This window comes from Ornithorhynchus anatinus, chromosome 7 (assembly GCF_004115215.2).
Source record: "Ornithorhynchus anatinus isolate Pmale09 chromosome 7, mOrnAna1.pri.v4, whole genome shotgun sequence".
NCBI classification, from domain to species: Eukaryota; Metazoa; Chordata; class Mammalia; order Monotremata; family Ornithorhynchidae; genus Ornithorhynchus; species Ornithorhynchus anatinus.
This window is the reverse complement of record NC_041734.1, coordinates 67,873,626-67,896,343: the sequence shown is the minus strand read 5'-3', so window position 1 is coordinate 67,896,343 and position 22,718 is coordinate 67,873,626. Positions and strand designations below refer to the sequence as shown.

The 22,718-nt window shown below is 49.9% G+C and overlaps 1 protein-coding gene across 1 annotated transcript in view; it reads left to right on the top strand.

Moving 5' to 3' along the window:
• Nucleotides 1-22,718, top strand: part of NUDT3 (nudix hydrolase 3) — an 88,502-nt gene that overhangs the window by 29,890 nt on the left and 35,894 nt on the right. Inside the window, exon 2 of the mRNA XM_001512210.4 lies at nucleotides 17,008-17,118. Coding sequence (XP_001512260.1) covers nucleotides 17,008-17,118 — 111 coding nt within the window. The remainder of the gene's footprint in view (nucleotides 1-17,007; nucleotides 17,119-22,718) is intronic.

Here is a 22,718-nt window from a genome sequence, read left to right as displayed (position 1 = left end):
AGTCAGAGGTCATGGGTTCGAATCCCGGCTCCACCACCTGTCAGCTCTGGGACTGTGGGCAAGTCACTTCACTTCTTGGTGCCTCAGTGACCTCATCTGTAAAATGGGGATTAACTGTGAGCTTCACGTGGGACAACCTGATGACCCTGTATCTCCCCCAGCGCTTAGAACAGTGCTCTGCACATAGTAAGCGCTTAACCAATACCAACATTATCATTAAAAGCCACCGTGTGGCGACCTGATGATGGGATCCGAATAGAAGGAGCTCTGTCGGATCCTTCCGCCAAGATCATTGAATTCACACAGGCCGGGGGAGTCAGGTCATCGCTGACCCCTCGCCCACATCAGTCCTCTGGTCTGGAACTCCCTCCCTCCTCAAATGCGACAGTGAGTTACTCTCCCCCGTCTTCTCACCCATCTCCCGCACCTTCAGAGCCTCCAAGAGGCCTTCCTCTTCTCCCTCTCCCTTCGGTGTCACCCTGACTTGCCTCCTTTGTTCATCCCCGGCCCCTCTCTCCCCCCAGCCCCACAGCACTTATGCACATATCTGTAATTTATATTACTGTCTGTCTCCACTCTAGACCACAAACTCATTGTGGGCAAGGAAGGGGTCTGTTTCTTGCTCTGTCATACTCCCCCAAGTGCTTAGTACAGTGCTCTGCCCACGGTACGAGCTCAATAAATACGTTTGAATGGATGACTAAAAGGCTAGATCTGCTCATCTTCTTCCGGGCTCCCTGTTTGAAGGGAACTCAATGAGGGACCTCATAACTGGCACCAGAATGCATCTCCAGTCCCCCGGAAAACGCTTCCAGCTCGGAGGGCTGCAAGCATCTTCGATTAAGGCAGTCTTTCCGGAGCGGCTTTATGCTGGCTGTGTTCTGTAAGCACAGATTTAATAATAATTAGAAGAATTATGGTACTCGTTAAACACTTATTATGTACCAAGCACTGTTCTAAGTGCTGGGGTAGACAGAGGTAATCAGGTCGGACACAGTCCCTGTCCCGTGTTGGGCTCTCGCACACCGTTTTTTCAATGAGGTGCCTGAGGCACAGAGAAGGTAAATGACTTCCCCAAGGTCACACAGCAGACGAGTGGTGGAGCCGGGATTAGGACCCATGACTCTGACTCCCAGGCCCGTGCTCTATCCACTACCCCATCCCGCTTCTCAAAGAAATTTCAGATATGCACATAAGCTCTGTGGGGCCGGGTGGGGGGATGAAACAAGGGAGCAAGTCAGGGCGATGCCGAAGGGAGAGGGAGAAGAGGAAAGGAGGGTTTAGTCAGGGAAGGCCTCTTGGAGGAGATGGGCCTTCGATAAGACTTTGAAGTAGGGGAGAATCATTGTCGGATACGAGGATGGAGGGCGTTGCAGGCGGCGAGATAGATGAGATTGAGGTTCAGTGAGAAGATTAGCATTAGAGGACCAAAGTGTGCGGGCTGGATCGAGTGCCAAAAGGGTCACAAGGTGGACTTGCCCGACTGGGAATCGAGACAGAGAACCGCGGTCGTGAGCGTGCTGCATCCCAAATACCAGGAGCAGGGAGGATGTGAGCAAGCCTACTCGGGGTGACCCGGTGAGCAGAGGACTGTGTGAGGAGCTGGGGTGTGAGCTGGAGGGCTTTGGGAGAAGAGAGTGGGTAAGTAGGAGGGAGAGAGAGCCGATAAAGAGCCTTACAGCCCTTGTGGCTGGCAAAATTGGAGACCTGTGGGCTAAATGGATTAGAGATTGAGTGACTTTGCACACACTTGCCAAAGTCCAAGTTTGTGGCTGTCATAGTAAGCATGCTAAGCCTGCACTAAATGCGAAAATGATGAATGAGAAAGGGCTGTAATATATACAAATCACTCTCACTTGAATACTACTTGTAAAAGTACAAGTAATTCTAGAAAATCGGCCATATGCTCACCGATAAATAAGTTAACTTTCTTTGGCCTCTTCACTGTTTCTCACTTTACTCGGAAGCCTTGACTAGGAGCGACAAGCAGACTGAAAGGAGAAAATTATGGAGCACTGTGATTGGAGCGTAACAGTATGAAGTGTAAAGTAAAATGGAGTGGGAGAGCAAGGTAGCCTCCGATTCTGCCAGGGCGAGTGCTCTCGGATGCGTGACTACGTGCGGGCCATCCGCAGCACGATCTGTAGCCGTGGAAATACGCGGTTACTCAAAACGGTGGACTTTTGCTGCGGCCAAAATGGTAGACAGGTTAGCAGAGTCATCCTCGGTGCAGACTCCCAAGACCTCATTATTCGCATTCCCCATGCAAACGTTCGGCTCTGCCCGTCCACCGCAGCGGAAAACTGCTGACAGTATCAGGTCTCGTGTTTTCTTAAAGAAAGGACGCCAAAGAGCTGACGGTCCCGGTCACCTCTCCGTCTCACTCCTTGACTGACCTCACCCAGAGGTGTAGCTTCCCGTTCCGTGTTGCGGTTCAGAGATTTTCTGTGGCACGTTGTTCCACCGAAGGTGCGGCGCTGGGTTTCCCGCTCGCGCTTCTGAGACGGGCAGAGCAGGGAAAACTCGAGCGGGAGAGCTCCGCCGATTCTGACCCGGCTTCTCGTGCCTTGGCCTCACCCCTCTCTCAGCCCTACGGCACTTAGGTGCCAATCTGTAATTTGTTGATTTATAATAATGTCGGTCTCCCCCTCTAGACTGTGAATTCGTTGCGGGCAGGGAATGTGTCTGTTAATATAGTACCCTCCCAAGTGCTTAGTACAGTGCTCTGCCGACATTAAGTGCTCAATAAATACCATTGAATGAATGAATAAATACATTCGACTGATCGACTGCCAACTCTGTTATCGTGTACCCTTCCAAGCACTTAGTACAGTGCTCTGCACACAGTAAGTGCTCAATAAATAACATTGATTGATTGGCTGTGCCACCCAGAAGCCGATCCTAGAGCTACGTTGGGCTACCCCAAACTCATTCCGACTTTCCCCAGAGGCCTGGGAAGGAGCAACGTAAAATCCCTCAAAATGCCTCCTGTGATCTAATTACAGTATAAATTAGCCCACAGACATCTTGGGTCTAGCACCTTTTGTGGGCTAGGTTTAATAGAGTCAATTTGAATGGTGCCCCGTCCGTTTATCAAAACAAGTTTTCACTGTGATCGACACGCGTTCTGTTGGTTGCATGCTAATAGCTAAACCACCCGGAATTGTGTAGGAAAATGTGGAGCGAGGATTCCAGAACTTGTAGCATTTCATCGGACTTTGAACCGTGCTGGCAGTGATTGGATGGGGCAGTTGTATCTTTTTTTTTATTATTAATGGATCAGAAATATTCCCCTTTAGGGTGGGGGATCGGTCATTCAGTGGTATTTATTGAGCGCTTACTGCGTATGTTTTTCATCAGAAACATCCCCCTTTAGGGTGGGGGATCGGTCATTCAGTGGTATTTATTGAGCGCTTACTGCGTACAGATCCCTGTGGTGATCTGTGGTGAGCATTCACTCATTCAGTCATATTTATTGAGCACTTACTGTGTGCAAAGCACTGTACTCAGCACTTGGTGGGCACGATTCCTGCCCGTAGGGAGTTTACGGTCGTGAGGGAGCGATTCGGGCATCCCCAAATGTTCCCGATCAGGTTTGAGCAGGTGGACCCATTTTGGAGCAACAGAGGCTGACTTCTTTCGCACGGGACAAATGGCCCCCTGGGCATCTAGCCAACGCTGACGGTGAAAGTGCAGCTGCAGCTCAGCCGGGCCTAGTGGATAGAGCGCGGGCCTGAGGATCAGTAGTTCATCCCGGCTCCGCCACCTGTCTGCTGTGTGACCTCAGGCAGGTCACTTCACTTCTCTGAGCCTCAGTCATCTCCTCTGTAAAATGGGGATTGAGACTGGGAGCCCCATATGGGACGATGACTGCGTTCAACCCATTTTACTTGTATCTCCCGCAGCGCCTAGTACAGTGCCTGGCTCATAGTAAGCACTTAATACACACCCCAGTTATCATTATTATTATTATCTCGGGGTAATGCAGTTCAGGGTATGTTTTCACCAACCATCCCGCCCCCGAGCCCACCCCCGGTTCCCCGAGTTTAGCGCGACTGCGTAGTCCCCCTCCCCAGCTCTCGCCCACTTGTCGCATACACTTTAAAGTAGCAATAGCAATAACTGGGGTATTTATGAAGTGCTTACTATGTGCCGAGCACTGTACTAAGCGCTGAGGTAGATATAAGGTGATCAGGTCCCACATGGGGCTCACATTCTACGTGGGAGGGAGGGCAGGTATTGAGTCCCCATTTTTGCAGATGAGGGAGCTGAGGCACAGAGAAATGGAAGTGACTTGTCCACCTGGCCGCACTGCAACGAGAAAAAATAAAGGAAAACCCCCGGCCGCGCCTCATCTTTTCAATGGAAAAGTCCTCCTGGAATCACCCCTGATGAGACTGATCAGTCGTGAGGGATAACATCATGTGCATTCATTGGCATTCCAGACGGGTTGTTCCAGGAACGCTATTGCAGTTTTTCTGTGCAAATCATATCCCCAAGTGCAAGAGGCCGCCCTCGGGCATTGTTCGAATGAGTTGGCAGAAACAGGCCTCGAGTAAAAAACGGAAATGGGATTGACGCTGATTATGGCAAACTTGTCAGGTTGATAACCCCTCGGGCCAAATTGGCCAAAGAGGCAGAAGCCTCAAACAGGAAACTGCCCAGAGGGTTGTTTTGGAAAGGGTGCGTATTAAAGACCGAAAGAAGAATGGCGCAAATTGCAAGCGGATGGGGAGAGAGCCACCCGAAAGAAAAGATCGATCAGCCGCGTGGGGGTCGTTGGAGCCACACCCATCGATCAGAGAGCGATCTAAAGTGAGAAGAGGGGACCCAGAATGGAGCCATGTCCAGACTAATTGACCACCTTTTTGTGTATTTAGGAGAGAAGCAACATGGTCTGATGGGGCCGGGAAGTCAGGACCTGGGTTCTAATCCCCAGCTCTGCCGCTTGTCTACTGTGTGACCTTGGGCAGTCACTTCACTTCCGTGGGCCTCAGTTCCCTCAAAATGGGGATTAAATACCCATTCCCCCTCGTGCTTAGGCTGTCAGTCCATGTGGGACCATATAATAATAATAATAATAATAATAATAATAATGGTATTTGTTAAGCGCTTACTATGTGCAGAGCACTGTTCTAAGCCCTGGAGTAGATACAGAGTAATCAGGTTGTCCCACGTGAGGCTCACAGTTAATCCCCATTTTAGAGACGAGGTCACTGAGGCACAGAGAAGTGAAGTGACTTGCCCACGGTCCCACAGCTGCCGAGTGGCAGAGCCGGGATTCGAACCCATGACCTCCGACTCCCAAGCCCAGGCTCTTTCCACTAAGCCCCGCTGCTTCTCTCATGATATTATGATCATAAAGACCTCATGATCTTAGTGGAAAGAGCACAGGCCTGGGAGTCAGAGGACCTGGCTTCTAATCCTGCGTCCGCCATTGCTGTGCGACCTTGGGCAAGTCGCTTCTCTTCTCTGGGCCTCAGTTACCTCCTCTTGGGGCCTTTGCTCCTAAAGTGAATAAGATCCTAAAACAGGCAACCTCCTCCTAAGCTGGCCTCCTTAACTGGACCTCATTTTTGACTCTCCCACCTCGGGTCCCTTGCTCTTTCTGGATTCCCTGCCTGTAAACCACAAATCCTCCAGGCTGCAGCTCTTCCAAAGACGATGCTGATAATAATAATTATTGGTATTCGTTAGACATTTACTGTGTCCCACGCACAAGTAAGATAATCACATGGGATACGGTCCCTGTCCCACATGGGGAGTGCAGTCTGAATAGGAAGAAGTAGGATTTAATCTCCATTTTTACAGATGAGGGAACCAAGGCCCAGGGAAATGAAATGACTTGCCCAAGGTCACACGGCAGGTAAGTGGTGGAGCCAGGAGTGGAACCCAGATCTCACTCTTAGGCCCGTGCTCTTTCCACTAGGCCACACTGCTTCCCATCTTCAGGACCCTCCTAGAACTTTCGCATGCTCCTCGCAACATGCGTCGTGCCCTGTTCCCGCAAGACGCTGTACTAAGCACTGGGGTAGATACAAGATCATCGGGTTGGACCCGGTCCCCGTCCCACATACGGCTCCCGGTATCAATCCCCACTTGCCACATGGGGTAACCGAGGTACAGAGAAGTTAAGCAGTTTGCCCAGGGTCACACAGCCGACCACTGCCCTTTCCCCATCTTCAAGGCCCTTCTGAAATCACGCCTCCAGGAGGCCTCCCCTGATTAATCGTTCATCTCCCCAAAGTACGGGCCCGGGACTCAGAAGGACCTGGGATTTACTCCCGGCTCTTCCGCTTGTCTGCTGGGTGACCTTGGGTAAGTCACTTTGCTTCTCTGGGCCTCAGTTCCCTCATCTGTAAAATGGGGATTGAGACTGTGAGCCCCGTGTGAGACAGCGACTAGGTCCAACCCATTTTGCTTGTATCCACTTCAGCACAGTACCGTGCCTGCCACATAATAAGCGCTTCACAGATGCCATTATTATCGGTATTTTTATTAGCATTAATGGATCTGAGGAATTTAGTTTTCAACCACGTTAGCCCAGCAAAGCATTCCCGCTCCCCTGCCCCCTTCCGCTCATAAATTCTAGGGCTTGAAGCAGCTGGGGTCAACCCCCTTTCCCTGTCCCCACCCCCCGCCGAATGCCCCGTTGCCCAATTGAGCTTTCACTCATCCCCCTTGCTGTTTCGGCATTTCTGATCTCTTCAGGAGAGGCCAGAAACCATCCGTCTCCCCTTTAGAAAATGTGTGCCGCCTTCCCAGGACGTCTACAATTCCCTAAGCCCACTTGGGGGTTTGGGCGGCTCTTCCGCTTTAAAATGGCAGCGCCCTGATTGCTCAGGCCTCATCTTATAACCATATTCTCATTTTGCGGCATCAGGTACCGTCGCAGGCGAGTTGGTACATCCGTTCAGTCGTATCTGTCGAGCGCTTAGCGTGTGCCGGGCCATGTGCTAAGCACTTGGGAGAGGACGATATAAGAATAAACGAGTTTATCACAACCGGCAGTGGGATTAAAACCAACAGAACTTGCAGGGCTGGGGAGGTGGAAGGGGTGGGGTGCAGATTAGAAGATCGACTCGTTGGCTTCACAGACTGGTCATTTAAGCCGCCCGGCAGCCTGGGGGTCATCCCGGTGGGGCCGGCCGGCCGAAGAAGCGTAGTGGCTAGAGCCCGGGCCTGGGAGTCAAAAGGACCTGGGTTCTAATCCCGGCCCCACCACGTATCTGCTGCGTGACCTTGAGCAAATCACTTGACTTCCGTGAGCCTCAGTTGCCTCGTCTGTAAAATGTGGATTAAGAACGTGAGCCCCATATGGGACAGGTACTGTGTCCAACCTGATTAATTTGGTTCTACCCCAGCGCTTATAACAGTGCTTGGTACACAGGAAGCACTTAAATACCATAATTACTATAGTTCATTCAGTCGTATTTGTTGAGCGCTTACTGTGGGCAGAGCACTGTACTAAGCGTTTGGAAAGTACAATTCAGCAATAGAGAGAGACAATCCCTGCCCACACCAGGTTTACAGTCTAGAAGGGGGAGACAGACATCAAAACAGGTAAACGGGCATCAATATAAACAAACAGAATTATAGATGTGTATACATTAAAACAAGTAAATAGGCATCAGTATAAATAAATGGAATTACAGATATTTACAATTATTATTAAATCTGTACTCAATGAATCAGTGGTACTTACTGAGCACTCCCTACGTATAGAGCACTGTCCTAAGCGCTTGGGAGAGGACAGTACAACAGAGTTGGAAGATGCGATCCCTTCCTACAATGAGCTTACCGTCTAGAGGGGGAGACATTGATATAAATGAGTAATTTATAGAATTACTCATTATTATTATTATTAATTTACAATTCTATAATATAGAATTCGGAGTTACGAAAAAGAGCCCCCTTTTCTCTTTCGCCTCAAGCTCGGCCTGGACGAAACCTGCAGAGGGCCAAGATTCCTTCCCTCTGGGGGTGGTCATATAATAATAATAATAATAATGTTGGTATTTGTTAAGCGCTTACTATGTGCAGAGCACTGTTCTAAGCACTAGGGTAGATACAGGGTAATTGGGTTGTCCCACGTGAGGCTCACAGTTAATCCCCATTTTACAGATGAGGTAACTGAGCCACAGAGAAGTGAAGTGACTTGCCCACGGTCACCCAGCTGACAAGTGGCAGAGCGGGGATTCGAACCCATGATCTCTGACTCCCAAGCCCGGGCTCTTTCCACTGAGCCACGCTGCTTCTCTAAGCTTCTGGGGAAGACAGACGTCTCTTCCACCGTCTCCGCTTTTATTCTGTATGGCACAGAGGATCGGGGTTTGTGCTTCTGCACTGTGAAGATTTTAGTCCTCTGGGCAGTGAGGCGTCCCCCCCCCCGAAAGAAGCTAATGGCTTCTGTGTAATGTATTCAGAGAAAGGAATCGCCATTATCCAGGTCTCCGTTATTGTGTTCCTGTTCAAAGGACCAGGAGAAAATGGAAAAAATAATAATAATTGCTCTATTTTGTTAAGTGCTTACTATGTGTCCGGCACTGTACTAAGCGCTGGAGTAGATAGAGGGTAGTCAGTTTGGATCCAGTCCCTGTCCCACATAGGGTTCATGTTCTCCATCCCCGTTTTACAGATGAGGTAAACAGGCACAGAGAAGTGAAGCGACCTGCCTTAGGTCACACAGCACACAAGCGGCAGAGCCGACATCGGAACCCAGGCGAAGCAGATTGTGCAGTTACTTTTAAATGTGGCAGTCCGAAGTCCTAGCCTCCCAATTCACTTCAATATTTTCCTATTTTTGCTGCCTCCCTCCTTTCCAGTTCCAAGTTCCCAAGCCCTCACGACAGCTAAATGGCGGCGCGTCCCTAAGACCCTCTGATCTCGCGTTTTCTCGCCGTGGAATAAAAATGCGGAAGCGTTCAGAGGGTTGAATCGACACCTTCGTGTTTCCCTTTCCTTTCGGCAACTCGGGCTCTCTGGGTCGCGCCGATTCACGTCGTCATCGTCAGACTGCGGATGGCTGAGAGTGGAATTATTATCTTTCCCCCGCGGATACCTGGTTTAATATATAGTACTCCCAAGTGGTTTCTGGTGGAACCTTCCTTCAGTTGAGAACGTCTGTCAAATAATCTTTCAGAGGGATTAAGCTACCCTTTATTGCCCTGTTCCCCTGTGACTCCCGTGACCCAGCTTTTCTCCACGCTTCCCACTCACCCTGTGAATTATGGAAATAAGCCCGGCGGGAACTTTGTAAGACCCCCCCCACCCCCCCAAAATTTAGTGCTGGTTTACGTACGGGCCGGGAGAAGAAATACTCCTTTTAAGTGCGGTTTGCGCTTAGGGTCCCAGAAAACCACACTCATCTGACTCCCCTGGGACATTATAATTGCTTGGGCGAAAACAGGCCTGCTTGTTTTCTGCGGGCTCGACTGGGTTTTCCACCCCTAAGTGTTCTGAAGGAGTGGCCGACGGTCAAATCGAAGACCACAGTTTCAAAAGTCGGAGGGTCCGAACAAACAACCCAAGTGGCCGGGAAAGGGGATGGCTAGGGAAAGGCCGGAACGGTCCTTTACGGCTGTCGGAAAGGAATATTTTGAAAAAGGAGTTCGAACGGCGAGGCAGAACCGGTCGACGGGTTCAGATACTAGACGAAACCCGGAAGTCGTGTAAAAACCCATCGTTTCAGTTTGAACAGAGCAGGAGTTAGGGCGGTCGTATAGATGCCTTTTGCCCTCGAATTCATTCGTTGAGTCGTATTTGTTGAGCGCTTACTCCGTGCAAGGCGCCGTACTGAGAAGACGGGCCCGCCGATAGCGTAGTTCACCAGAGTGGCCAAAAAGGCTGCCTCGGGACGGCCGATCCCGACTGCACGGGGCACCCGCCGAGATGGGCCCCGCCGCCGATGCTGACGCAGTTGTGGTTTGCAGCTGTTTTCGTTTCGGCCTCAGTCTCATGACCGTCTCCCGGCTTCCCCTGCCGACGAGCCGCTCGTCTCTGAACTGCAGGAAGCCAGGCCGGTCTGCCCGCCGAAGCTCAGCCGTGACACCGCGCTGTCCGAAGCGGCCCTTGGCCGGGTCCGTAAAGCCTTAGCTCTGCCACGCTTCCCGCCGGTCTCAAACGTATCTCTCATCGTCCCCGCCCCCCATTTTCAGTTGTCCAACCTGGACTCGCCGTTCGGCACCTGTCGAGAAACCTTTCTTCATCATTGTTATTATCGGCACTACTTTTATTGTGTTTGAGCACTTACTATCTGTCAAGGACTGTTCTAAGCGTTGGGGTGGATTAGTCAATCAGTGACGTTTATCGAGCGCTTAATCGGGTACAGAGCATTGTACTGAGTACTCGGGAGAGTACAATAATCAGTGGTATTTAGTGAGCGTTTACTATGTGCGGACCACTGTATTAAGCGCCTGGGAGAGTACAAAATATTACATGCTTAGTGTGGAAAACTCCGGTCTGCCCTAGGCGGTGGCATTGTTGGTTCGCGTCCGTTCACCCAGCTTGTGGCTTTGCAGGGCACAGTTCAGTTTGTTTGTGGGTTGACAAGTTGTGTGGGATCGCACGTTTCCCCTTTGTTTCCCACAGCCCCTTCACGGGAAGTGGAAGTGGGAAGTCACGACTGTCTGACTTGAGTGCTATCAGGGGCTGGGTATCTTAATAATAATAATAATAATAATGTTGGTATTTGTTAAGCACTTACTATGTGCAGAGCACTGTTCGAAGCGCTGGGGGGGATTCAGGGTAATCGGGTTGTCCCACGTGAGGCTCACAGTTAATCCCCATTTTACAGATGAGGTAACTGAGGCCCAGAGAAGTTAAGCAACTTGCCCACAGTCACACAGCTGGCAAGTGGCAGAGCCGGGATTCGAACCCATGACCTCTGACTCCCGAGCCCGGGCTCTTTCCACTGAGCCACACTGCTTCTCTATCTTCTCTATCCTTTGTGGCCACATGCCCCAGGGCCTTGCATTCCTTCCCCTCCCGCATAAAGCTGCAATCTTTTAAAAACCCAGCACAGTTAATGCTATTTATTTAAAGACAGATACCGTTCCAATCAAGGTTTCAGACTTAATAATAAAAGAGCAACAGTTTTTGAAATTCACCCGGCCTTCATATCCGACAGACCACCACTCATTTCATCTTCAGAGTCTTCCTGAAATCATGTCTCCTCCAAGATAAGCAACATGGCCTAGTGGAACGATCACTAGTGGGTCTGGCAGTCGAAGGACCTGGGTTCTAATCCCAGCTCTGCCACTTGTCTGCTCTCTGACCCTGGACAAGTCACTTAACTTCTCTGGCCCTCAGTTACCTCATCAGTAAAATGGGGATTAAGACTGGGAGCTTTATATGGGTCAGGGACCGTGTCCAACCTGATTATCTTGTATCTACCCTAGCAAATAATGTTGGTATTTGTTAAACGCTTACTATGTGCAGAGCACTGTTCTAAGCATGTAATATGCGGTACCTGATTTTCTTGTATCTACCCCAGCACGTAAAATGGGTTCTGGCACATAGTAAGCACTTAATAAATGCCATTTAAAAAAAAAAAAAAAGGACGCGGCGTCATTCCCCCATCCTGGTCACCCTCACCTCTGCATCATCTGTGCACTTAATAATAATGATGATAATTGTATTCGTTAAGTGCTTAGTGTGTGCCAAGCCCTGTTCTAAGCACTGGAGTAGATACAAGATAATCAGGTTGGACACACCTGTCCCACCTGGGCTTCCAGTCTTAATCCCCACTTTACAGATGAGGTAAATGAGGCCCAGAGAAGTGAACAGACTTGCCCAAAGTCACACAGCACACACGTGCCAGAGCCAGAATTAGAACTCACGACCTCTGACTCCCAGGCCCGGTCTCTTTCCACTAGAATATGCACTTGAGGCCATCTCCCTTAAGCACTTCGATAGCCCACCCCCAGCTCCACAACACTTCATTCGTTCATTGTATTTATTGAGCACCAACTGTGTGCAAAGCACTGTACTAAGCGCTTGGAAGAGTACTTATGTATATATCTTTATCTTCTGCTACTTCTACTGCCTGTAACTTATTTTAACATCCACCTCCCTTGCTAGAGTAAAAGCTCCTTGAGGGCAAGGATTGCATCTTTCAACCATACTGTACTGTGCTCTCCCAAGTGCTTAGCCCAGTGCCGTGCACACAGTAAGCGTTCACTAAGTGCCCATCGGTTAATTGATGGATCGCGTGATGGGAAGTACGACAATCCCGGTTTTTCGCTTGTAGTTGGAGAGAGAATCAGGCAGGAGAGATGAAATCAGGGGCTGCTATGAAACGGGAACCTCACCTTGCATGTAATAATTTTTAAAGTTTAATAATCAGGAGTGATGGGAAAATATAATTTAATGATCTAGCAAATATTAAATTGGAATGCAGAGTGATCTTTTTCCCTTTCATTTTGCCCATTTTTACTTTCATCAGTAAAAATGACCAGGCGAGATCTGTTTGCTGACTGCAGTCTTTGTTGCCTTGCTGCACACCAGCATGTTGAAGTTTCAAATTCTGCCTCAAAGCAGGAATGTGGGATGGAACACTGTCTCGAAAATGGTTTTTCGGGGTTTTTTTTCCTGGATATCTTTTCCTCAAAGCACAAAATCTCTTAGACCTCTTAACTTCTTATTGATCTTTCCCCCATTCCCCCGAACGGACAGGGAACCTGTCCAATTCCCACCTGTGTATTCTCTCCCAGCGCTTAGTACAACGCTCTGCACATAGTAAGCGCTTCATTATTACTACTACCGAAGCGTGGCCACGGTGAGGTTTCAGCGTAGCTTTGGATTTCAGTCAGGCGTAGGATAGTAAAGGGACAAAACCTGGTTGAATCTGCTCTTCCCTTTATTTGCTCGGATCCCAAAGAATTCCTTCCCTCTCCTTGGCCTTTCCAGCTGTGAAAGGGCCGCTAGCTTGGTTTTTGGTTCACAAATACGGCCGAGCCTTTGCTGAGAGATTGTAACCAAGCAGAACTCGGCCTCCGTCTCCGGGCGGACACCTCGAGTGAAACCAGTCCACGTAGCAGGACCGTGGTCGAACCTTCGGACCTGCCTTTCCGTCATGAGAGGTGGAGCTTGTTCCAGGTGCGCTCTGAACCCTAGAGAGGCAGCAGGACCCAGTGACGGTGGCGTTGAGTCAGATGGATGCAGAGCACTCTAATAATAATAATAATAACGGTGGTATTTGGGAAGCGGCTACTAGGGGCCAGGCACTGTTCTAAGCGCTGGGGTAGATACGCGATAATTGGGTTGGACGCAGTCCCTGTTCCACATGGGGCCTCACAGTCCTCATCCCCATTTTACAGATGAGGGAACTGAGGCCCGGAGAAGGAAAGTGACTCATTCAGGGTCACACAGCGGACAAGTGGCAGAGCTGGAATTATTAATAACAATAATAGTATTTAAGTGCTTACTGTTTGCCAGGCACAGTACTAAGTGCTGGGGTGATGCGAGCAGATCGGGTTGGACACAGTCCCTGTCCCGCGTGGGGCTCATAGTCTCAGTCCCCATTTGACAGTTGAGGGAACCGAAGGTCAGTGAAGTGACTTGCCCAGGGTCACAGCAGGCGGTGGTGAAACTGGAATTAGAACCCAGGACCTTCTGACTCTCAGGCCCGTGCTCTATCCACAAGCCCACGTTGCTTCTCTGTGCTACAGTGTTCTAAGTAGGCTGGACCAACTTCCATTTTGCTGGGCTCACTTTGGTTTGGGCACATTCCGGGCTGGGGGCCGGCGCCCGGCGTGGGCAGACCCTTAGAGCAGGCCAGGGGCACGTTGGAGCCGAAACGGCGAGGAGGGCCCACTCGGGCCAGATCCGTAACCCACTCAGGGCCGCAACAGGTGATCAGTTTACCTTTCAGCATAGGAAGGTTCACTCCTGTTACGTGTGTGTTCTCCCTTTGGTGGATATTTGGCAAAAGCATCTTCCCCTTGGACGTGAAAATCTTCAAGCATCCGCATTTGTCAATCTTGTAGGAAACCCGTCAGGTCGCTGACAGATCTAGCAGATCTCACGTCTTCCATCTTTCCCTGCAGGGCGTTTCCTCCTTTGTTAGCCTAATCGAGATAGATTTGGGGGAAGTTTGTCATTTTCTGGGTATCCGGTCTATTCATGGTCTCAGATGTGAGTATTCTGACTTGTCGAGCAGAAAAGGAGAGGAAATTGCTGAGGCATTATGTAACCCAAGGGTGGTGGTTATACAACCCTCCTCCACTGGCTAACTTTGTGACCTTGGGTGAGTCGCTTAATCTCGGCTTAAATTTTCCTCATCCATAAAACAGAGATAACACTACCAGCGTCCTCGGTGAAATGGTTGCGAAATAAGGGCTTGTGGAAGACTGGGCAAATATGAGTTGTTAAAGAAATCTAATATAACTATTATAATTTCCTGGAGTTCAGCAGAGTCTTTTGTTTCTTTAAAATCAAGATAAGTAGGATACTATCCGGAGGGTAACTCAGAATTACGAAAAGTCCGGCTTTCTATTGAAAGTCCGGCTTTCTCTTTCTATTTGAGAGGTCATATATGTGGAAGTACAATTGAAGCAGAAAGCTCAGCGTTGAGAGTCCACGCTTTTTTCCCCCGTTTTGCCATGAGGTGATTCTGGATGATCGCAGGGGTCTGTTAAATAAGTGGATTTGTTGCCTGTGGGGAATTAGAGCGGTGTGCTTAAAGATGGGATGGAAGCATATTCAGATTACCAAATGGGAATTTGCAGAAAAAGGATGAAAGTTAATTCCAAATGGGTTGGAATTGGGGGCAAAAGACAGAAAAGTGCGAGCTTTGTGAAGATGCTAAGTTGACGGTGCTGATTCATGATCATCCGACGTTGTTTCTTCAAACCAGCCCACTGTTACCTGGAGTATTCCTATTTTAAAAGACTTGTTCTTTGTTCAGGAGGGTTTGTGGCAGGTAAGTGTCACTTTAATTACCAGCCTGAAAGTGGGGAAGAAGTAATTGCCACTACCCTGGGACCCCATTATAACCTGCTCTCCGAGACTCAGTGTGACACATCCTTGGATACAGTTTTACCACGGACAGGGAACCAAAAGACAACACTGTTGGGTTTGGGTGATTTTTTTATGGTATTTGCTAAGTGCTTACAGTGTGTCAAGCAGTGTTTTAAGCGCTGGGATAGATACGAGTTAATCAAGATGGACACAGTCCCTGTCCCACGAGACGTTAAGCCATTTGCCCAAGGTCACGCAGCAAGTTGGCAAAGCCGGGAGTAGAACTCAGCTCTTTCAAGCCCAGGGTCTTTCCCCTAGGCCACGCTGCTTCTTTTGCGCAGAACCCGGATGAACTGGGAAAATCCTCTTTCCCTCTTCCCTGTGATATGCCCGAGGATTTCCTCCCCGGGGGCCAAAGGGAGGAATATCATTGAAACCAGGCTCACCTGTGAGACGTTAGTTCTGGGGCTTGAATTGTGTGATGTTGCAGTGTATTTTCTTGGGCCGTTCTAATTTTCAACCCTTCTACCTTTCCAAGGAGAAAACGGACAAGCCAGAGTAATGCAGGGTGGTGTTTATCAAGGGCTTACTATGTGCTAAGCACCACGGTAGGTAGAAGACCAATAATCAGGTTGAACACGGGGTCCCATCCCACACGAGGCCCACAGTCTAAAGAGGAGGAAGATCGGGTATTGGAACCATGCTTTATGGGCGAGGAAACTGAGGCACAGAAAAATTAAATGATTTGCTCAGGGTCGTGCAGCAGGCAAATGGCGAAGCTGGGAGTAGGAGATCCTGGGTCTTCCTGGTTCCCAATCCCGTGCTCACTCAGTGAGGACACCTTGCTTCCCGAAAAAGCGGAAAGCTGGAGGGATGGATTTAGCCTGAGGTCAGAGAAGCAGGTGCTTCGTTTGAGGCCGGTGAGGAAAAAAACTGCACGAAGCATTGTGGCCTAGTGGGTAGAGCTCGGGCCTGGGAGTCAGAAGAACCTGGGTTCTAATCGTGGCACCACCACCCGTCTGCCGTGTGACCTTGAACAAGTCACTTCACTTCTCTGGGCCTTAGTTTCCCCTGAAATGGAGATGAAGACTGTGAGCCCTATGTGGGACAGGGCCTGTGTCCAACCCGTTTATCTTATATCTGCCCCAGTGCTTAGAACAGTGCTTGGCACTTGGTAAGCGCTGAACTTACCACGATTAATGTTATACTACAAGATAAAAGAGGATGCTGGGAACCAGAGCCAGTCCACGAACCTGCATATTCTAGGTCATGGTATTATCGGGGGGAGAAACCAACCAGATCATTCCCATCATAGTATTTCCGCGTCTCTTTTGGAGGGTCTCCGGCCTCACCGTCCTGCATAGCTTAGTTTCCTGGTTATGGACGATAAGCATCTTGTGTGCAGGAAACGCTTCTACCAAGCGTGTTGGACTGTACTCTCCCAGATGCTTAGTAGAGAGCTCTACACATAGTAAGAGCTCAGTAAATACCGCCGACAGATCGACGGATTGATTGTGTCGACACTGCCTGAACGAACAGGCGGAGCAGCACCGTGGCCTGGTGGATTGGGCGCGGACCTGGGAGTCAGAAGGACCCGGGTTCTAATCCCGGCTCCTGAAAGTGGGGAAGACGTAATCCTTCTCGATAAACACCTGGGCTCTAATCACTCGTCCGCTGTGTGACCTCCGGCAAGTCACTTCGCTTCTCTGCGCCTCGGTTCCCTCATCTATAAAATGGGGATTGAGATCGTGAGCCCTGGGTGGGACAGGGACTGGGTCCAACCTGATTAGCTTGGATCCACCTCAGCGCTTAGAACGGTGCTTAACGCACAGTAAGTGCTTAACGCATGCCATCGTCGTTATCGTTATTATTCTTAACAAATACCGCGGATCGATCGATCGGGCGGACGCCGTCCGCCTGAACAGACCTGTCCCGCCAGTGACGGCTGAGTCCGCGGGCGGATATTTTCCTGTTGTTCGCGTGTCCGCAAGCCGCAGTAACGACCGGGCGTGATACTTTACGTGAACATCTGTGCCTCTCTGCCAGGTGCTGCTGGTGAGCAGCAGTCGTCACCCCGACCGATGGATCGTCCCCGGGGGAGGGATGGAACCCGAAGAGGAGCCCAGCGTGGCGGCCGTCCGGGAAGTCTGTGAAGAGGTATGTTGGGAGCGAGGCGGGCCTCGGTTGGAGAAGGGCCTTCCTCTGTTAATAGCTTTGCCTCTTGAATCAGGGTAACGTCAATTTCCTCCTCCTTTCTCCCGCACAAATATCCGGAGCCGAGAGTGACGGAATGGGTGTTGTGCCCTCATTTTCCGAAGTACTTCCAGGGGAGGTTTCTCAGTTTTCCCTCATGACGGCCCCCTGAGCAGGAAGGGGCAGGTAAGGAGAGGCCCGTTCTCCGACCTATTTGGGAATCCCTTCAATTCGTTAGAAGCAGCGTGGCTTAGTGGATAGAGCACGGGCCTGGGAGCCAGAAAGACCCGGGTCTTAATCTCAACTCTGCCGCTGGTCTCTTGTGTGACCTTGGGCAAGTCACTTCACTTCACTGTGCCTCAGTTACTTCATCTGTAAAGTGAAGATTAAGACTGTGAGCCCCATGTGGGCCAGGGACCGTGTCCAACCTGATGAACTTGGATCTACCTCAGTGCTTAGAAGAGTGCCTGACATAGAAAGCGCTTAACAACAGCCATAATGATTATTATTATTATTGAAAACGGTAGAAAACTGATTGCCTTCACAAACACTCAGGTCGCACCTCTGCTAAAGAAACCTTCTCACAACTCCCTTCAACTGTTGCCCTACCTCCTTCCCGCCGTTTCTGTTCGAAACTCCTTAGACGGGGCTTGTGAACCCGCCGCCTTGGCTTTCCCCCACAGCCTCCCAGACCCACTACCGTCGGGTTTTTATTCCGTTCACCTCACTGAGGCCACACTCTCCGAAGCCACCAACGCCCTCCCCCTTGCCAAATCTCGTAGGCTAGGGAATTAGCGTGGCTTAGTGGGAGGAGCCCGGGCTTGGGAGTCAGAGGTCGTGGGTTCTAATCCTGGCTCCTCCACTTGTCGGCTGTGTGACTTGGGGAAAGCTACTTCACTTCTCCGGACCTCAGTGACCTCATCTGGAAAATGGGGATGAAGACTGTGAGCCCCACGTGGGACAACCTGACAACCTTGCAGCTACCCCAGCGCTTACAACAGTGCTTGGACATAGTAAGCGCTTAACAGATACCATCCTTATTATAATTTCCAAATCCTCCCTGTCCTTTCGGCTGCTCTTTGACGGTAGATCGACTCCCTTCCCCTGGAAATCCCACCCCACTGTGGTTTTCCCGACACGGTTCTCTCCTGTTCTCCCGCCACCTCTCCGGCCTCTCCTTCTCAGCCTCCTTTGCCAGCCCCTCTTCCTCCTCTCACTCCCAAATTGTGGATGTCCCTCGAGGCTCTGTTCTAGGTCCTCTACTCTTCAAAGCGTACACTCCCTCCCCCGGGGACCTCCTCTCTTCCTGGGGCTTCAGCTGCAACCTCGACGCTGGTGACTCCCCAGTCTCTCTCTCGCTAATCCTCACCTCCTTGGCCGTCTGACGTTTTCCTCTTACATCCAGGACGTCAGCGTCCTGCTGGCACCTCCATCGCAGTATGTTAGCGCCAAAGTCTTCATTTTCCCTCCCAAATCTCCTCCTGACTTTCCACCCTCAGTTGACACCATCACCACCTCCCCGTCTCTGTAGCTGGCATCCTTGATTCCTTGCTTTCAGCGCTCACTTTTATGTAGCTAAATCCTATTGGTTTTTCCACCACGACACTTCTCGGGTTCGCCCCTCCGGTCTCCGTCCAGACGGCCTGCATGCACCCTGTTTCTGGCACTCATCCCATCCCAGCGAGATGACCCCGTCGGCCTCCTCCCACATCTCCCTGTCTCCAGCTTTTCCCCTCTCCAGTCTGTTGCCTGGATCATTTGTCTCAAAACATCCACCCACCGTCTGTCCACGTCTCTAAAATCTTCAAGGGAGGCCCATTCTCTTCCGCTTCATGCCGAAACGCCTGGCCGTGGCTTCAAGGCGCTCCCCGCCCCCCCCCAGCTTGCTCCCTACCACCCCGGGCCGCACACTCCTCATTCCTCCCAAGCTAATGTCACTGTGCCTCGTTCTCCACTCTCCAGGCTCACCGCCTTCCTTCTGTCCAGAACTCCCTGCCCCCTTCAGATCCATCAGGCCACAAATCTCCACGTTTCTCCCAAAGTACTCCCCCAAAACTACTTCTTCCAGGAGCCTCTCCCCAATTTTTCTCTTCCCCAGACTGTCCTCTCCCAGCTCCCACCTCAGCGAAGCAGCATGGCCTAGTGGAAAGAGCACGGGTCTGGGATTCAGAGGGACCTGGGTTCTAATCCCGGCTCCGCCACTTGTCTGTTGTGACCCTGGGCACGTCACTTCTCTGTACCTAAGTTACCTCATCTGTAAAACGGAGATTAAGACTGTGAGCCTCGTGTGGACTATAAGCCCTCTAGACTGTCAGCTCACTGTGAGCAGGGAATGTGTTTATTGTTGTACTGTCCTCTCCCAAGTGCTTAGTACAGTGCTCTGCACACAGTAAGCGCTCAGTAAATACGATTGAATGAATGTGGGGCAGGAACTCTGTCCAACCCGATTTGCTTGTATCCACCCCAGCTCTTAGTACAATGTCTGGCACACAGTAAGTGCTTTAATGAATACCGCAGTTATGATTTATGCACTCTCAGCCACCTGACCTGTTTTGAACTTACCAATTTACGCCCTCTACTATTTAAACCCTTACATGTCCACCCGCCTTCTTTCCATTTTATTTCTTCCTCCTATCAGGAAGTTACTCTGCGTCTTATCTCCTCCGCTAGACTTTAAGCCCCCTGAGGACAAGGATTCATATCTTTTACCTTCCTCGTATTCTCCCAAGTGCTTAGTAAAATGCCTTGCACTCCCTAGGCACTTAATAAATGCTGTCGATCGAATGAGTGATCAATCGTCGCTCACCTATATATTCCCATGGGGTGGCCCAGAGGATTGAAGGAGAACCTTCAGAAGTTGGTCGCGAGAAACACTTGGGAGCTCTTGGACTGGGGCTCGGATTCCCCGCCGCCGGGAGCCTCCTTTCAGGACAGCTAGGAGGAAACAGCCTACTCTCTGGGTGTTCTCATTAAAATCCCCCCTCCTTCCCTCCCAGCCCCCCAGCACTTATGTACAGATCTGTCCATAAGAGAGCAGCGTGGCTCAGTGGAAAGAGCCCGGGCTTGGGAGTCCGAGGTCATGGGTTCGAATCCCGGCTCTACCGCTTGTCAGCTGTGTGACTGTGGGCAAGTCACTTCACTTCTCTGGGCCTCAGTGACCTCATCTGTAAAATGGGGATTAAGACTGTGAGCCTCGTGGGACAACCTGATGACCCTGAATCTACCCCAGCGCTTAGAACAGTGCTCTGCACATAGTAAGTGCTTAACAAATACCAACCTTGTTATTATTTTCTGTAATTTATTCATTCATTCAGTAGTATTTATTGAGCGCTTACGATGTGCAGAGCACTGTACTAAATGCTTGTCTAAGTTAATGTCTGTCTCCCCCTCTAGACTGTGAGCTCATTGTGGGCGGGGATTATATCTGTTTAGTGTTGTACTTTCCCAAGTACCTAGTGCAGTGCTCTGCACACATTAAGCCCTCGGTAAATGCTATTGACTGACTGACTAATCTGCTCTTTAGAGTGGCTCTTTTAAGGTAGGGCTGAAGAGCGCCACTTTCTACCAGAGAAGCGACATGGCCTAGTGGAGAGATCCAGGACCTGGGTTCCAGTCCCTCTTCCTCCACTTGTCTTCTGTGTGACCTTCACTTCATTTCTCAGTGCCTCAGTTACCTCATCTGTAAAATGGTGATAAAGACTATTAGCCCTATGTTGGATAGGCACTGGGTCCAAACTAAGTAACTTCTGTCTACCCCAGGGCTTAGTACAGTGCTTGGCATGTAGTAAGCACATAACAAATGCCATTTTTTTTTTAAAAAAAAAAGACTTTAGGTATGGGGTCAAAAGTCACACAACATCCCCTCCGCATCCACAGATTGAAATACTCAAAGTCTTGTACTTTGCAAGGTGTTGCTCTTAGGACCTGCACCCCTTCCAAAAAAGTCACACTCCATTTTTCTTTGTTAGCTCCCTGTGGGACAAGGACAGTGTCTAATTCCCAAGTGTGTATTCTCTCCCAGCGCTTAGTACAGTGCTCTGAACTCAGTAAGCACTTACTCCTCCTCCTACTTGGCTGTCCACATGAGCCTTTGCCCAAATTACCTCAGCTAATCCATTCTCCATCACGTTAAATATCACTCTCTTTTGACACTATCAGTAAAAGAATTTCCTATTAAGACTCCCAGTCACGGAACTCTCACAAGCATGCCCAATTCAGTGGCTTAGATTTGATAGACATAGGGAGAGCTAATAGCTCCAATTTATTTAGTACCTATTAATTGAAAAACAAGCCCCGTATCAAATGCATAGTCTGCAACACTTAGAGTGAACTCCATCTCACAAACCCCAAGGGCCTGGAATTTGCATGCGTTTGAAAATTTGTAATATTGAAATGGGCTGTTTGGCTAAGGAAGCAGATGCTCGAATAGCCGGCAAAAGGACGGGGAAAAGGGGGATGCAAAACTCTCATACGTCGCCGAATGCAAAGCCGACGCTTCAGGATTTAGGTCACCCCTGCTGATTTGCCCACCCCGACCTGAGCCCCCTTCGTTCACCGTGGGGCACAAGCAAGGGCAAGATGAACCAGGGAGGAAGGTTGGGGGCGGGAGGAAGGGAGGGAGGCAAGCGGGAAGCAGATAGGAGGGATTGAGCAAAGACCCCCTGAATTCGGAAGTGGTCCTTAAAGCGCAAAGTTAAAGGAGACGCTTTCCAAAACAATCGTCAATCTTCCTCTCTTTCGATGTCTTCAGAACATGTGTCTCGTACGCACACACGTATATTCTGTTGAGCACAGTGTTTTGCTACACACTGCATGGTGGAACTTATTCCAGGCTTACAGATGTTTCCATTTGATATCCCGGAGTTTCGTCATGCTCTTGGACACGTCGTCCTTGTATCTCGGTGTCACCGTTTTGCTCAGGGCTGACTTCGGGTCAGGGGCTGCAGAGAAATTTCCAGTGGGAGTCCCCACATCTAAGAAGGCAGCAGTTTCAATGTTAAGGAAAGATGGTAACTCATTCTCCACGTCAGGATTGATGTTGATGATTCCGATCCAGTATCCAGTTCAGGACCACTTGTCCTCTCCCTGTCCTGGGAAAAAATTCTGTTTTGCACCCTCAGTTTTGAAGTTGGACCTAGGATCCCATAAGTATTTCCCCGCCATTTTCCCACTTTCGTTGGCATCCCAAACGTCGTGGGTGTCCAATCAGAGAGGACCCTTTACCCGAAGCAGTATCGGCATCGAATATTTTCCCTTTTTTAATGAAATCTCTGCTCTAGAGGTTAATAGGGAGAAGTGAACCTGGGAGGCAGAGATTTTAAATTCACACTGTGTTGTTACGTAGAATATTTATGAAACGTACCAGAAATTGTCAGTGTTTTTCTCTTCTCTGACCAAATCCTCCATTCAGTTTGCAGCTACTCTAAAAATGGTCGTTCGTAGCCAGTTTTGTTCCTAAAGCCACAGTGAAGCAGAGTAGCATTCAGAAACACATTGACGGGAAGCAGATTTTACTACTGTCCGAGTTCCTCGGTTCCGGTGTGGACTGACTAGAAATTTATGAA